At 48.4% G+C, this 16742-nt stretch overlaps 1 protein-coding gene across 2 annotated transcripts in view; it reads left to right on the plus strand.

Moving 5' to 3' along the window:
- The window catches only part of LOC142907221 (uncharacterized), a 219061-nt gene that overhangs the window by 172090 nt on the left and 30229 nt on the right, over positions 1 to 16742 (plus strand). For both annotated transcript variants that reach the window (XM_076056544.1, XM_076056484.1), the window contains 4 exons: positions 332 to 447; positions 2079 to 2189; positions 15023 to 15139; positions 15775 to 15895. In XM_076056544.1, coding sequence (XP_075912659.1) covers positions 332 to 447; positions 2079 to 2189; positions 15023 to 15139; positions 15775 to 15895 — 465 coding nt within the window. The remainder of the gene's footprint in view (positions 1 to 331; positions 448 to 2078; positions 2190 to 15022; positions 15140 to 15774; positions 15896 to 16742) is intronic.

A 16742-nucleotide genomic window follows, 5' to 3' on the forward strand; every position in this document is an offset into this window, starting at 1 on the left:
GCTATTCTACCACTTTTTTACGACTGTGACACTGATGAGATCTGAGATCTCTGCAAAATCTCTCATGATCTCACAGCTGATCCACAAATTGTTTCAACTATATTGGTAATGATAGGTCATTAGAGGAGCATTGTTATACATAATTGCATTTTCTGTAACAGTATTGGCGATGCATTGCAGATTAAATTATGTTTACTGCTGTGTTTCTGTGCTTCACACTCCGTGTTGTCTCACTGGTGTGCTGGCTCCACAGTGACTCACCGGGAGAGGCTGCTGGAGCTGTTAGATGAGAATGTGTAACTCCTGGGTCATGCTCTGTATTGTCTCACAGTTACGACAGCTCCACGGTGCCACGCCTGGAGAAGCTTCTGGAGCTTCTATCTGCCAAGGGCCCGGCGCAGGAGAAGGAGGTGCTGCACACAGCTTACAGAGCGGGTGGTGGCCCAGGTGAGAATCTCCACGCTCACTCTCTACAAAACGTTTTGTGTATTTGATTTATATACTATGATGCTAATACTTATTTTGGTGACATCAACATATTAGAGCAGCATAAGTACTTTCAGGTCAAGGTGCGATTCCACTCAAAACAGTCAGCGACCAAACACACACAGGAAGCAGCCAAGTCAACACTTTTGCCTTTTGCACTAAATGTGTATGTAAAAGTATCTAATTTAAAACCACAACACTATTCAATGTCAAATGTCAACAAGATATGTAGAATTTGGATTTGCTAGTCAGGTAACCAAGAAAATACAACAATAAAACTAAACTCAAAACATTCGTCAGTAACACTGCCATAAAAGGAATTTTATAAATATAATAGGAGACGTTTTGGGCATTGAGCTTTCTTCCTCGCAGATTATAAAAATAGTTCACATGTCACAAGTAAACAACACTAATTAATGATCACTTTCCCAGTAAATTCTACTGCTCAGATTACAACAGGTTACCAAGTACTACTGTCACAACACAATACTGTTCAAGGATTCGAGATTCGAAGAAAAGTCGTCATCTGTTTGGGTTCATTCATCCCACTCACTATGCTGTTGTTTTGCATTTAGGCCCATTCTGCTTCTCACACCAACTTGTCATGCAACAATATGGATGCACGAATATGGGAATATTCGAGCGTTTTTGCCGTCTTTGTTTATGTCGGGATCGGCTATCTGCCTCCAAGGGACATTTGGCACTTTGGCTCCTGTTAAGTACCTCCTGCTGTGCCTATTTGGACCAGTGTGGACACGATACTGCCCTGCCCCCAGCTGCCTATATCACCCATGGTCTTGCACTCCCACTCCACCCAGACAATAATGCATGCAAACACAAATCACATATATACTCGCAAATAGTTGTGCATGCAATTGCCAATACATCCAGGACAAATGCATACGGAAAGTAAAGCTCACAAAAATAATCATCACGTCCAAAAATGAATACACATTCAGTCACGAGTCGGATTTATCGATGTCTGACATTTAAAAAATCATGCTGCATCCATAAATTTTCTGTGCCAATATCACCCTCAATGAAGTAGGAACCGGTGCACATAACAGCAGAACGGGAACGGTACAGAGGCATAGAGGAACAGAAATTAATAAATCCGTCACAACCTCAACGGCTAAAATAGACTGAGCAAAATAAATTGCAACTGCACACAAAATAAAGTGCAACTGTCTAGAACAGATACAATAAGAAATATAAGTCGTGAATAAAACAAATAAGTAAAGAAACTGTATTTTTTTATTCTAGATTTTATGGGAAGGCAAGACTGAATATGATGACGTATTAAAATGTTTTTACTGTGTTCATGTAAAGCCACTGCATAGTAAAGCAATTCCGTTTAACCATAGGGTGGCGTGAGTGAGCGTACCATCATAGCAGCAGGTTAAACGTTTGAGGACCGTCCTTGAAACAAATTATCAACAAAAATTTTATCTGTGCATGTAAAATCGGGCTGGTGCTGACAGAAAAATTTAACATTACCCTGGAATTCATGTGTTAGAATTGTACTATTTAACTACAAGAGTCTCCTGGGTGCTACAAAGTTGTGGATTAGTATGTAATTTCATCTCCTTTAGAGCTGCTCAAGAAAATCCTGGAGTTTCCCAAGGCAGAGTCGTACAGAATTCCTCTTCTGCTTGTGGTCGCAAAAATCGTCAATGTCCTGGCTCTTCAGACAGCAGATGAAGGTAAGCAATGCGTTATCTGGGCTAGCTCTACATTTTAAATATGAGTTTGTTGATTTGAAGTTTTCAATACTAATAAAACACGTTTTGAGTACTTGAAGTTAATATTTGTAGAATGCAAGCTAGCATCTCCCTCTAGTCATTGCACACTGAGATGAAATATCAGTCCATGCTCTCACTTCAGGCTTCAAGATTTAACAAAAAAACTGAGCACTGTAAATTTGTGTTTTGAAGTTTGAGGTATAATAAACATGTGTAGAGTCATGCTTCAGGATGTCCTATCAGATTGCAGACTCAGACAGAGACCAGGGTTGAATATTCAGGGCTGCTTGCCGTTTATTCACGCCAACATCCGCACTCTTCGTTCCGTCGCGAGTACTCACTATTCCCTGTCTCTAGCCCTCTCTCCCGACTCCCTCGACCTTCGTCCAGGCTACCCTGTACTCTTCCACCCATAGCCTCCTTTGTCTCTCCGGCCCAGAAGCCTTTCTCCCTGCTACCGTGCTCCTCTCTCTCTCCTCCCCTTCCATCCAGGTTCCCCTTTTATCCCCTTCACCCCGGGCTCCTCCCTCCTCCATCTACCTGGCTCCCCCACTAGCAGACGTCTCACTCTTTCTACTTACCCTCCTCTCCCGCCCTTCTGGCACTCCCCTTTCTGCTTGGATCCCTTCCCGCGGTTACCCCTCGTTGGGTCCCCTCAGTACTCTTCTACATCACCCCCCCCCCCCCCGCCATGAAGAAAATCCAGCCATCCCGGCTGTTAACGTTATTTCGCGAAGCACGTGAACGACCCCATACAAGAAGCAGCCAACGTAACAACAACAAGAATAACGATACAGAACACTGGATGATAAGGTAAGCACGAAAGGGACCGGATGGCCCATGCAGTGGGCTATGGCCCGTCGCAGAGCACACCGCTTGTGCCAACAGTGCCACGTTGAACGGTCGGGTGCAGGAAGGCGCTCAATGGAACAGCCTGCTCCTGGACCTCATCCTCGAGTCTGGTCCGTCTCCTTGAGTTGGAGCCTGGTCGAGCGTTGGCATTGCGGTCCTGCGAGACTGCTCTCCCCTGGCAGGGGCGCAGGCGGTTCCTCGGGAACTAGGTGCCGCGGTCCTGCGGGTGGAGGAGAAGAAGCACCCTGACACACAGCGTCTTGACACCCCCGACGCGGCTCGTCGGACACATCAGACACTCCCCGCTCCGGGATTGGGGATGAATCAATCGAACAAGGCACATACCTCTTCAACTGAGAGGGGTGCACAATCCAACGGCGTCGGCCGAATTGGATGCGCACGCACTGTGGTTGCTGGACCTCTACAACCTCCACAGGACCCTAACACAGTCAATAAAATTTTATGGATGTCCCCAGCGGCACCTGCGGGCAATGAAGCCAGGCTTTATCACCAACCCCCCCCCCCCCCCCCCGGAGTTCCCGCCCCCCGGTGTATCGTCAACCTCTCATTTGCCACTTGCCGGCTGACCAAATTACTTGCCGCGGCCTCGCGTGCCTCCCATAACCTGTCAAGCGTAACCCGCATGGGGGCAGGCACCGCGGATCCCTTGCCGGACGAGGCCAAGCCTAATTGGACGTGCATGGGGGGTTCTGGTTCCCTGCCGTACATAAAAAAAAAATGGGGAAAATCCCGTGGAAGCATGAGGGGCCAACCTGTATGCCGCAAGGATGCCTGGGATGTGCAGGTCCCAATCGAACTGGGCCGCATCCACCTGGTGGCAAAACATTGACGTGAGGGTGTGATGCAGTCGCTCTATTATCCCATCAGTTTGAGGGTGGTATGGCGACGTCCTAATTTCCTCGTGCCCAGGAGGTGGCAGACCTCTTTGAGCAACCTAAAGGAGAAATCTTGTCCCTGGTCAGTCAAGAGTTGCTCGGGGGCCCCCTTGTCCAACACATAGCCGTGCACAAAGGCATCGGCTATGGATGCAGCAGACTGATCTGGAAGGGGCCACGCCATGGGCCAATGGGTGAGGTACTCGACCCCGACCAGGAGATATTTATGGCCCCTTTTTGAAAGCGGGAACGGACCCAAGATGTCGAGGGCCACCAGCTCGTTGACCCGCCTGACCTGTATGGATTGCAGTGGGGGCAGATCCTGCCGGCTCGGCGGTTTTTGGCGAGCACAATCCTGACAACCTTTGACAAACAGTGCCACGTCGTCCTCTATACCCAGCCAATACTCTCGTTTAATAGTGAGCAACGTCTTCCAAAACTCAAAGTGCATGACTTTCTCGTGAACCACCCGGATAAGCTTCCCTCGGAGGAACGTGGGCACCACGACGCAATACCCTTGGGATTCGGCGTCCCACCGCATGATGAAGCCACCCCGAAGGATGACCACCGGCGCCTTCATTGGAGAGGCGCTTTGGTTAGCTGGTGTAACGCGACGTCGCAACCTAAGTAGAGAGGCGTCCTCTATCTGTATGCGGGAACATTCGTTGCTGTGCTGGGCGCCCTTCCTTTGGATTATCTCGAAAGAGTATCCCTGCAATACTTCGAGCCAGCGGGAAAGCTGACCCGAAGGTTGGTCAATCCGCAAGGAGTACTGTAAGGCGGGATGGTCCGTGCGGACAACAAACCGCCTCCCATACAAGTAGGGCCTGTACAGCTGCATAAAATGGACGATAGCCAGCAGCTCCCTATGCATGACGCAGTAACGTTGTTCTGCGGGGGACAAAACGCGGCTGCCATACGCCACAACCCTTTCGAGGCTGTCAACCCTCTGGGACAAAACGGCCCCGATGCCCATGTCGCTGGCATCTGTGTCCAAGGGTAAGCTAAAATCGGGGTACCCCAATGGGGGCACGTTGGCGAGAGAGTCTCTGATCGCGACAAACGCTGCTTCCTCTTCAGCGCCCCAAGAAAATGTATGTCCCTTTGGCGGTCAGCGTGTGTATCGGCTTGGCGATTGTCGCGAAGTCGCGGACGAATTGGCGGTAGTAGGAGGCAAACCCGACAAAACTGCGAACTTTGGCCACAGATTGAGGGGTCGGCCATGCACGCATGCAGTTTTGTCGGGATCGGTAGCCACCCCCGATGGGCTCGCGACGTGACCCAAATACCTAACCGAGGACTGCAGCAAATGGCACTTTTGGGGCTGAAATTTGAGATTAGCGGCCCGCACCTTCAGGAAAACCGAGCGCAATCGTTGGTGTTCCTCAAACGTGCGGCTGAAAATGATGACATAGTCCAAGTATATGAGGCACGAGTCCCATTGAAGACCCGCTAAGACCATCTCCATAAGGCGCTGAAAGGTGGCCGGGGCAGAATGGAGACCCATAGGGAGGCAGTTAAATTGGAAAAGGCCTTGGGGTGTGCGGAAAGCAGTTTTGGGCTTGGAGGCCTCATCCAATGGCAGCTGCCAGAATCCCGACAACAAGTCCAGAGTTGAAAAGAACCGCGCACCGGAGAGTGCGTCTAGCGAGTCGTCAATGCGGGGGAAAGGGTAGGCATCTGCGACGGAAATTTTGTTTAATTTACGAAAATCAACGCAAAACCGGAGACTGCCATCGCGTTTCTTAACCAAAACGATGGGAGCTCCCCACGGACTATTAGAGGGTGAGATGATATCAGCCCCAAGCATTTCATCAATGGCAAGGCGGACATGTTCTTTTTATATACTAGCTCTTTCGGTAAAGTCACGAAAGAGCTAAGAATATGAATTACTGCAGTCACGAAAGCTTTACATCAAAATGTTCTTTTTAGTTGGGGCTCAGTCTGTGAGCATGCTGGCGAATGGGAGCCAAATTACCCGTGTCAGTGTGGTGATGAGTCAAGGAAGTGCGGCCGATGTCAAATTTGCTTTTGCTAAAAATTTCTGCAAATTCGTCTAAAAGCGCACGATGGTGTTCTCTGCACACAGCCCATCGATCCATACGCTGGGTGAATTGCGATCCTCTACTACGCCAGCAACAACTCCCGCAACAGCTGCGGTGTCCTCCTAAGTATGAGCCGGGGACGCGTGCGCCAGGACGGTACCAGCCTGGATGACCGCGTGCACCGAACCCATGTTCAAAACTTGCAGAAAGGGCTCCTGATATGCAGCTACAACAGTCATAGCCCCAATGAGGGATGGGTTCCGCACTAGAGAATGAGGGTATCAACAGGATCCCCCTCTCCGGAACTGACAAATCGCCTGGACGCTGGCGGCTATAGAAGGCAACCACGTGGGAGAGTCCAAAAAGTGTAAGCGGTGCCCTGATGGCATCTCAATGCATCCCTGGTCAATGAGGATTTTAAGGGGCATTCTGGCCAAGAAGTCGGTGCCCAGGAGACATGGCACGGCCAACGTTTTAGAGACCAGAAATGGCCCCCATAGTTCCGTGTCCCCAACCTTAATAGAGGCCATCATCTGGCCCATTGTCGGATGCCCCTAGGCCAATCGGCCGTTGTTCCCGTCCACTGTACAGTGTCGACGGCATGATTTGGATGAGTCCTAGATAAGTGAGATGTTATGTGTACCGACTCGCCTGTGGGCCCTCGGAATATGACCGTGGGCCGCCGGGTGATGCAGGCCAGGCAGAGTCTCCCACCACGTTGCGGCAGGCCCTGTTGATGTGACCCCGCTGACCGCATTTGAAGCAAGCGGTGGGCGAGGACCAACGCACAGGGGTTGCCCCCGCACGCCACTGTTCCCCCGCATGCCACTGCTCCCCCACCCGCCACTGCTCCCCCGGTCAGCATCTTGTGGCCCCTCTCCCGTGCTGGCTGTGCGCGAAGGAGGCGAACACCTGGTCGTCGGTGTGCGGAGTGGGGCCCGTTAGTTTGGCATGATCCGCCGCGTATGCCATGACCACAGGCCACTGGCGTAAGCCGAGGTGGGCCTGAATGCCTTAGGCGGCCTTGAAAGACGTTATGTCGGCATCCTCAGTGATGGCCAGGACGACGCCCAACTCACATGCCAGCGAGAGAAGCCGCTCCAACGCCAGGGAGTCGTGTGCCGCCCCGTCCATCTTGGGGTAGTCCGCCCGTCCGAGCGCCAATAGTGCGCTGCGGAAGGCGAGCACCGTCTCCGTCTCCTCCTTCCGCAGCTGGAACTTCCATTGTGCGCTGGATGGCGGCTCGAAAATCGCAGCCATCTAAACGCACGCTTGAGCCAGCGTCGCCCGATCTGCTGGCGGGATGGCGTTGAACGTGGCCAGGGAGTTGTTGTCCAAGGCCGTGGGCAGGGCCTTTAGCGCCTCCCCGGCCGACCATCCCACCGCAGAGTTGGTCACCTCGAAGCGACTCTGGAAGGCCGTCCAGTCCCCTCCAGCTGCGGTGAATTGGCGGACCAGGGACAGGCGACGATATAAAAAAAATCGCTGCCGGCGTCCGGTGTGAGCGATGCCGGCGTACGATCGGCAGGCAACATGGCGCCAAAATGCTGCGTCGCGTACGTGACGTCATCGGCCGGAAGCGGTCGACTGGATGGAGAAGTGGCGGCTGTGACGTCATCGGCTGTGACGTCATCGGCTGTGACGTCATCGGCCGGAAGAAGAAGCGGCGGTAGGCGCCAATGGCGACGAAATGGCGGACACCCCCGCCGCCGTGAGAAGAGCGGCGGCAACTCGCCGCTCCGACTCGCTGGCAGGCGCGTTCTGCTGGAGCCCCATGATGGATATGTTGGCGACGAGCTGAGTGGCCGCTGCGAGCAGCTGGCCGAGTTGCGCGAGCTGGCCGAAGACGTCCGGGCCGGCCTGCAGTGGCGGCGGCCGAAGAGCACTTCCGGCTGCCTCTTGCGCCGGCGGCGGCAGCTCAGCGGCTGGCATTGCAGAGGCCTCTGGCTCCAGAGATGTCGAGGAGACGACGTGGACGGTGTCTTCATCATCTGACTGCAGCACAGGTAAGTTCTTGCATTTTGCAGCAGCTTTGGACATGGCGTGAGTTCGTTTTCTTCCTCATCGGCTCGATAGCAGCGTTGCTCTTGCAGAGGTTCGGTGGCCACTTCCGACACCAATGTAAAGTCGTGCTTCAGAATGCCCTGTGGGATTGCAGACTCAGACGGAGACCAGGGTTGAATATTCAGGGCTGCTTGCCGTTTATTCACGCCAACATCCGCACTCTATGTTCCGTCGCGAGTACTCACTATTCCCTGTCTCTAGCCCTCGACCTTCGTCCAGGCTACCCCGTACTCTTCCACCTATAGCCTCCTTTGTCGCTCCGGCCCAGGAGCCTTTCTCCCTGCTACCTAGCTCCTCTCTATCTCTCTCTGACTCCATTTTCTCTCTCTCCTCCCCTTCCGTCCAGGTTCCCCTTTTATCCCCTTCACCCGGGCTCCTACCCTTTACCTGGCTCTCCTCCTTCTACCTGGCCTCCCCCATTAGCAGACATCTCACTCTTTCTACTTAGCCTCCTCTCGCCCTTCTGGCACTCCCCTTTCTGCTTGTACCCCTTCCCGCGGTTGCCCCTCGTTGGGTCCCCGCAGTCCATCGGCAGCTCGATCGCCACTTGTTGCAGAGGTCCGCAGTTTGAACTCGATAGTCTACACTGGTAAATACTGCGGGTGTATTAGCCATAAAGAGTACGTGCCATCTGCTCCAAACTGGAATTTAAATATTTCATAACGTCCTTAGAACAACAGTTGGCCATTGTGTGGTGGCGTCATGGTCCAAATGTGTTAAATTACTTGTAAAATACTTAATTAGCAAATACACTGATTGTCGCCCTCTACTGTGAAAACTTATCAAGACCCTGATGAAAGAGTATTGAGACTCAGTGATAATTCCGAGGTAAACAAGTGTAATAATATATCATTATTACGAATCATTAAAATATAGCTATGTCACCGCACTGCCACGACATGTGCTTGGACTATTATAGGAGTCACAGTGTGTGAGAAGAGCTGTTTTCTTCAGCAATCTATGTACATCACTTAGTATGCTTGGTTCTTTTGGTAAAGTCATGTAGATAGAAAACAAAAATCTAAATTAAAAACAAAAAACCCACGACTTTCGATCGCAACACAAGCGGTCTTCTTCAGGTGGAAAGAAACGTGATTTTACCGAAAGAACCAAGAATATGAATTCCTGCAGTCACGAAAGTTTTAAGTCTAAATTTTACATCACTTAGTGCTGTCTAGTGCCATCTCTATTCTTGCAATACTTGGAGCCCTCTAATGGAACATCTGTGCCGGTTAGAAACATTCAGGCTGGCCTGCCTATTATCCATCCTGGGTTTAACCACGCTGGATTTCATGTGAGGCACTCAAAAATCATTGAAAGATCTAGACACAGTTCCATCGGTGAGCTACTCTGACAGGCAGGGCTGCGTTGGCTGGGGCATGTAGCCCACATGGCCAGCCACCGCATACCAAAAAAGCTTTTATTGGGCCAAAAAGAGGGGATTAATGGGCATGGCATGGGCTAGAGAAGAAATAGATTGATGTGGTACACCTCCGATTAGCATGGTTCAATATGTATGGTGCGAAGGAAGTTCAACATGCATACATACAAGAGGATATGGAGCTGATTTGAATTGCCAATAACTGGTACCAGCGTTGTCAAGATCGGCCTCTGTAGAGGAGCCTCGCGAAGGACGTTATTGCACAGTTGGAGGAAGTTGCCCTCCAACAACAGCGGAGGGCAGAGGAGTGATGCTCGCAACAATTAGCGAAGTGCCAGGCGGCTAAAACACAGCAATTGACACAGTAGGGGGCACAGGTGGTGCATCTGCCAGTCATCTCAGTCAACCCATGGCACCTGGGTCTGTCCAGTCACCTGCCAGCGAGCCTTCGACACTTCACGTGGCCTTAAAGTGCACATATCCTGGCACAAGCACCGTGGTGACATCACCGCCACTTAGTTCCAAATGGCAGTTATTGTTAGTGAGAACGCGGGTGTATGCCGACACGAGTAATGACGGATCTAAGGCTGGTCCCAACTGCTCCTAAGTTTTCACAGAAATGTATGCATTCCCCTACGTTAATCACATAGGGACTCGAAATTGGGACATATATTGGCCTACGCAATTTATAGTAATGCATAAGCCATTCAGTACTCAGACCCCTGGTATAGTGGGATGGTGTGGTGTGATGGTGTAATGGACTATAATGGCCATGATGGGCCACTCTATTTTAGCAAATTCTTTTAACTCCTAGATTAATTTAGCCTGTAGACCTATTATTGCTAAGCATACACACTGATTTGCTAGAGAGAACTTTGTCACTTCATTCCATTGCCCGCCAAGTTTCCAGAGTCAATAATGGTTAATGTATTGCTGGTGATGGTTGCCGGCAGCAATTTATATAAAATTGCTGCCGGTTATGATCGAATGCAGTCATTTCTATAAAATTGCTGCATTCGATCATAACCGTCGCAATCGGAATCAAGGCCATCGATAGAGGGGTGCGGGGCCAGGGTCAAATCGCACTTTGTGGGCCCCCTGACGCCTTCAAACTAAACTGGAAGTGTTACATCTGACACCATGACGTCGAAGCGCAGGGCCACCAAAGCGCAGGGCCACCAAAGCATGGTGCCACCGATGCGCGGTGTCACCGAAATGCAGTGCCACCGAAGCACGGGGCCACCAAAGCGCGAGGGCCGGGGTGGTCGCCATGATTCGCTGTACTCTAGGGACGGCTGTGATCGGATTGCAACAGCACAGCCGTAGGGTCTGCCAAGGGTTGTGGGCTTCTCCTGTGAGTTCTGGCGGCATAGTTTTACACTGTGAACCTCCTCATACATTTGGTGTGATGGGATTTTTGTAAACATTGCCAAACCTAAGTCTGCATTGACATCTGAACTATTTTTCTTTTCATTTATTGATCTGAAAATTCTGGTAATACTGCTCTTGCTGGCCCCTTTTAATCATATCCATGCTAGGGGTAGTGGGAGCCTTTGTTAACATGTTTCCAGGCACTGTAAGACTTGGCTCCTGAGAGGTATTGTAATCTCAGCATATGGCTACTCAAGCATCATTTTGTAGTCTAAAGAGAATTAAGTTATTCCTTTCTTTGCATTATTTTGCATTCATTGTGATTGCTACTTAAATGTTGGCACACGTAAAACAACTAAGAGACTCAAACATTAAGTTAGGTTATTTGCAATTATAAATAATGTTTTTCATCACCATCTTCATACAAACTTGTTACTCCCACCTTTGTGACTGTTTTTATTTATGGTGATGTGATGTATACATCTGCTCAAATGACAGTTTTAAAATCTCAATGCCTGGCATTCCATTAAGCCTTGTGCTTTATTATTTCTTATTATTACACTTGTTTACCCAGGAAAGCCTTACTCAGTCTCACAACTCTTTCAGGAGGGTCCTGCCAAGTTGCCACAGTAGGGGGAATGATTGCGATGTATTACCCGAATTGAGTAATTTGTTGGTAATTTTTCAAACTTGGTCCATCATAATCTAGATTTGAAGTTTTTGTGACTGCAGGAATCCATACTCTTTGGTTCTTTCGGTAAAGTCACGTAGGTATTAAATAAATTAAATCACGACGTTTCGGGCGCAACACAAGTGCCCGTCATCAGGTGGAAACAACCCCAGCAATAAACAATTTGCTGAAATAGGAAAAAGGAGACTGCTTGTGACACGAGGCTATATATACGTAAGAGGGGGTGGGGGGGGGATGAGAAGCCAGGGAGGAGAGATAGAGGGGGTGTGGGGTAGGGGGAGTGGCGAAGTGCAAGCTCCAACCCGAGCCCGAGCTCAATACAATGCCGGCGCTGGGAAGTGCAAGCTCCAACCCGAGCCCGAGTACGACAAAATATCTGGTCTTGGAAGTGAGCGGGACTAGAGGGCAGGAGGCTGAATAAACTGGCGATGCCTTGCTTCCATTCACTGGCAAAACTACCTCAGCAGTACTTAATTCAGCTCACTTGGTCTCTATAATCAAGGGCATTTCACTATCCCCAGATTATCTTCTCGTCAGCTTTGATGTTGTTTCTCTGTTCACCAAGGTTCCTGTGCCTGACACCTTAACAATAATTGAAGATTTAGTCCAACATGGACTGAACCCTGATGTTCTTTCTCTGGTGAGGCACTGCCTTACCAAAACTTACTTCACCTGGAATGGTACTTTCTACAAATAAAATTAAGGTACCCCCATGGGTCCCCCCTTATCAACAGTGATAGCGAATATTTTCATGGAGAAATTTGAAACAGATGCATCCAGACATCCACCCTATGTCCTTCCTTGTGGAAGAGATAGGTGGATGACACTTTCGTCATTTGGCCACATGGCCTGCCAGCATTGAACCAATTTCTCAACCACATTCATTGGGACACTCTGTCTACAGGAAAGCCACCCACACAGATTCCTATCTGAAACCTGATTCCCACCACCATCCGGCACAGGAGAATTCCCTCATCAAAACACTATACCATAGGGCCCACTGCATTTCTGACCAACACCACCTAGCCAGTGAACTGGAACACGTACACCAGGCCCTTTAGATGAATGGATACTCGGACCGCATTATCCGCAAAGCTGTTTCTCCAACCATGGAGAAACAACCCCCTGAGACACCGATCAAAACCATCACGTTACCATACATAGCAGGCGTTACCAAAAAGATTGCCAAAATCTTAAACAAACACAAGATCCAGTTTCGATTCAGTACAGTACACAAAATCCGTGATCTAATCCCATCTGTGAAGGATGTTATTCCTGACATGCAATATCCGGAAGTCTGCAAACTAAGTTGCTCCTGTGGTGATTGTTACATTGGGGAAACGAAACGGCATGTGTCGGACCGTATTCGCGAGCACAAGGCAGATCTGAAACACGGTAAGACTAATACCTCCGCCGTGGCTGACCATTGTTATAACGCTGTGGGCTCTCATGATATTGTTTTTTTCCGAGACCAAGGTGCTCTGCAAACCTTCGGGTTACTATCAAAGGTTTGTTCATGAAGCCATCCAGATATATAAACATAGACATAACTTCAACCGAGAAGATGGATACAAATTGAGCAATCATTGGAAGGATGTTATTAACCAGGTAAAACCTTAACTGCTTTATAGTTTGCCTTCGTATCCGCATCGCCAGTTTCTTCAGCCTCCTACCCTCCAGTCCCACTCACTTCCCAGACCCGACATTTTGTCGTGCTCGGGCTCGGGTTGGAGCTTGCACTTCCCAGCCCCGGCATTTTGTTGAGCTCGGGCTCGGGTTGGAGCTTGCACTTCGCCACTCCCCCTACCCCACACCCCCTCTATCTCTCCTCCCTGGCTCCTCCCCCCCTCCTCTTACGTATATATAGCCTCGTGTCACAAGCAGCCTCCTTTTGCCCATTTCAGCAAATTGTTTATTGCTGGGGTTGTTTCCACCTGATGACGGGCACTTGCGTTGCGCCTGAAACGTCGTGATTTAATTTATTTCATACCTCCGTGACTTTACCGAAAGAACCGAAGAGTTTGGTCCATCATGCCGGCACATAATTGTCTACAATTGCAAATGATGTAATTGGATCTTTAATGTAACTTCAGAGACAACAGAATCCCTATGCTCAGGGCCGAGAGTGAGTGCTGGTGTTGGAGAATGTCCATTCACCATCGATGCTTCTCATTCACGGAACACTATCGCATCCCTATTACATGCAGATCTCGCTTAGCGTGACCCCGTAGAATGCTGATATGTTATAACGCTCTTTGTCCTGGAGATTTTCTTAACGAAAAATCTAAACAGTGCTTATGAGTGAGAATACGAAGCAGTACCGGACAAGGAATGTACACGCCCTCATCATTCACTCAGCCAATGAGAGCGACAGAGCCAACCAGATCTCACCCCCTGAAAATCGATTTTCACGATTCGTAATCACGATTACATAAAATAAAATATTTGTTTAGCCAGGAGAGAACTCACAAACCAAAGATAGAGTATCAGGCGTCACCTAAAAGAAACCTCACCACAGAAATTTAGACTGAGTGCATCACGAAGATCATGGAGGACCTGGATCAATTATCTGAGAATTACCTGGATTGGGGATTGGGAGCACAGGAGCTCCTACAACCTCATCTCCCACCACTGCCTTGTAGGAATACAGCAGAATGCACTCTTGAGTACAGTACAACATCCTTACTATATAATCAATTATACTTTTTAAGTATGAAAAAATATTATTCAACTGTACTATTAGCACTTACCGATACTCCAATTAAGCCCTCATATATTGCTCATACAAAATAAATAACGCTATTGGGAACGCATCCCCATAAATATAATGGTATAATGACCCCTTTTAGATCCCATTCCATTCACACTCACTTCTCCAGGAACGCATTTTGAGCGCTAAGCAAGGTCTGCCTATACATTTAACAACCATCGCTACCAGTTGGCTTATAACGAGGGATTTGACTCTTCACTTACAAAACATAAATGCAAGTGCTTTTGATAATTTTTCTCTTACCTCAGTTTCATTTGTATTGTTACTGATATTTTAAGTTTTGTTTAACTTTTATTATGGTAAGTTATCTTATTGCATAATGTTACATACAAAGGTTTTATGTTTGGGACAATATTGGTCTCTGTATCCGATCATCAAGGGTTCCGTGTAGTACACCTCTCTCGAAAGTCTGCTGCCCAAGGGCAGGTCCATAGCTCAAGGTTCCTTCATTCCACCAATCCCACTGCCCCTCCTCACTTCGCAGCGCCATGTTCCACACGAGGGCTCTTGAGTCATAGCCAGAGAATTATGGCTCAGGTGGATTCCCCTTGCCTCTTTCAGCAGTCTTGTTTCCGTGACACCGAACCACTTAATGCTACACCTAGGACAAAACTACATTCACTTTGATGATCCAGATGTCCCTTGAATTAGACTTTCCGTGTCAATGGTTATATATACAGGTGTTGTACTAATTGCACATTCAAACTTTGTTTTGTTTTCTTAGCTTCCGAAGTCCTCAGGACTGGAGACATTGCAGGTGACCACTTGGAGAAACCTGTGGAGTGGCCCAAACACAAGGATGGCAACGTGTACATCCCCTACAACATCTCCATCGCGTTCAGTGAGTGCAGTGCACAGTAGACTGCATGGCTTTATTTGGGATTAAATGCATCGACTGGGATATAATTGACAGGTTATCCTATTATCTCTTACAAACTCGTCCAGAGAGTTCAATTAATGGTGGGAACATTACCCTCAATTTTTTTTTTATTATCAGTCAATCAACAATCATTTGTGGGATAATTGTGTGATAGAAAATAAATGGCTTCCTTTACAATAACAACATTGCAGCGGCAATAGAAGCGTCCATGCTGCGATGTGCCCTTTGTGAATTGTAAGGAGTTTTGATGTGGGTAGCGGAGTACACCTCATGATGCACAATTGTACACTGCAGTGAAGTCAAATTTACATATTGAGAGCCTTGGTAACCTCGAAGATTTTATGCAAGTGGTGCATGTGTTTTGCACGAAAATAAATGCTGCTTAATCCAGTTAAATCAGACGTTCTGCTGGTTGGCACTCGGGCTCAGGCTAAAAAAAATTCTTGGAGAATCAGATGTGACAGACACAAGCAACAGCACGATTTTGGCCATGCAACCCAAACATTGGACCACACAGTAAATCATTGTAGTCTGCATGCCTTCAACGGAGGAATAGCAAAACTAGACAAACTCTCTCCTCATGCTTTGTTTTCTAGGCGCCAGTGACAAGAAGGTCATTGAGCAAGCCTTCCAGGAATACCATAGCAAGACGTGCATCAGGTTTACTCCTAGAAAACTGGAGGAAGAGCATTACATCAACTTCCAGGCACTGGATGGGTGAGTGTGGGTACACGTGTGTGTGTCTTTACTTCTTCTGTAATGATGAATGTAGGTGTATGTGTTTGTATGGGAAGCGGTGGCGTAGTTCTTAGCATGCTGCGCTACAAACCTGGAGATTCGAGTTCGACTCCTGCTCACGGCAACCAACACCAGTGACGATTATTTGAACTGATCCGGGGCCTCCCCGAGGTCGACTTAGTCTTAAATGAGTACCTGGTGCAGTGTGTAAACATCGCCACTCGGGACAGACAAAGGCAGCCGGTATTGTGCTGGCTACCCACCCCCTCGTGTGCTGTGCTAGCCTTCAAAGTGGTCGCCAAAAGCACTTGCCCCAAATGTCTAAAGCTATACAGGGTATCTTTGTCTTTGTTGTGTATGCTGTAGAGATGAGTGTAGGAGTATCTGTGTGTGTACTGTAGGAATGAATGTAGCTGTATCTGTATGTGTGTGTGCAACGTGCACCTATAGTCTGGCACAAGCCACTTAGTTGTGAGGAGCAGTTGTTGTTTTTGTTGTGTGTGTGTGCTTTAGGGATGGGCGTAGTTGCACTTATAGTGTGTTTACATACTATGGTTGTTAAAATCATAGTTTTTGTACATATAAAATTGCATCAATGAACATAACATTATTTCCTTTGATACAGGCTCCCTTTAAGTTTTAATATATCGCAAAAATTACTAGTTCGTACACAGCATCTATAGTAAGAAAGACGCATACAGATCTGTACAGAAACGCATCAGAACCATTTTCCACACTGTTCTGACCTTGAACTTTTGGAACAGGAAAACAATCACATGTACACTTGGCCCTTCATTGCCATGCTTGTTCCAAACATCAATTTGAC

Source organism: Petromyzon marinus, chromosome 1 (genome assembly GCF_048934315.1).
Source record: "Petromyzon marinus isolate PM22_M1 ecotype Great Lakes invasive population chromosome 1, UKy_Petmar_22M1.pri1.0, whole genome shotgun sequence".
In the NCBI taxonomy this organism is placed as follows: Eukaryota; Metazoa; Chordata; class Hyperoartia; order Petromyzontiformes; family Petromyzontidae; genus Petromyzon; species Petromyzon marinus.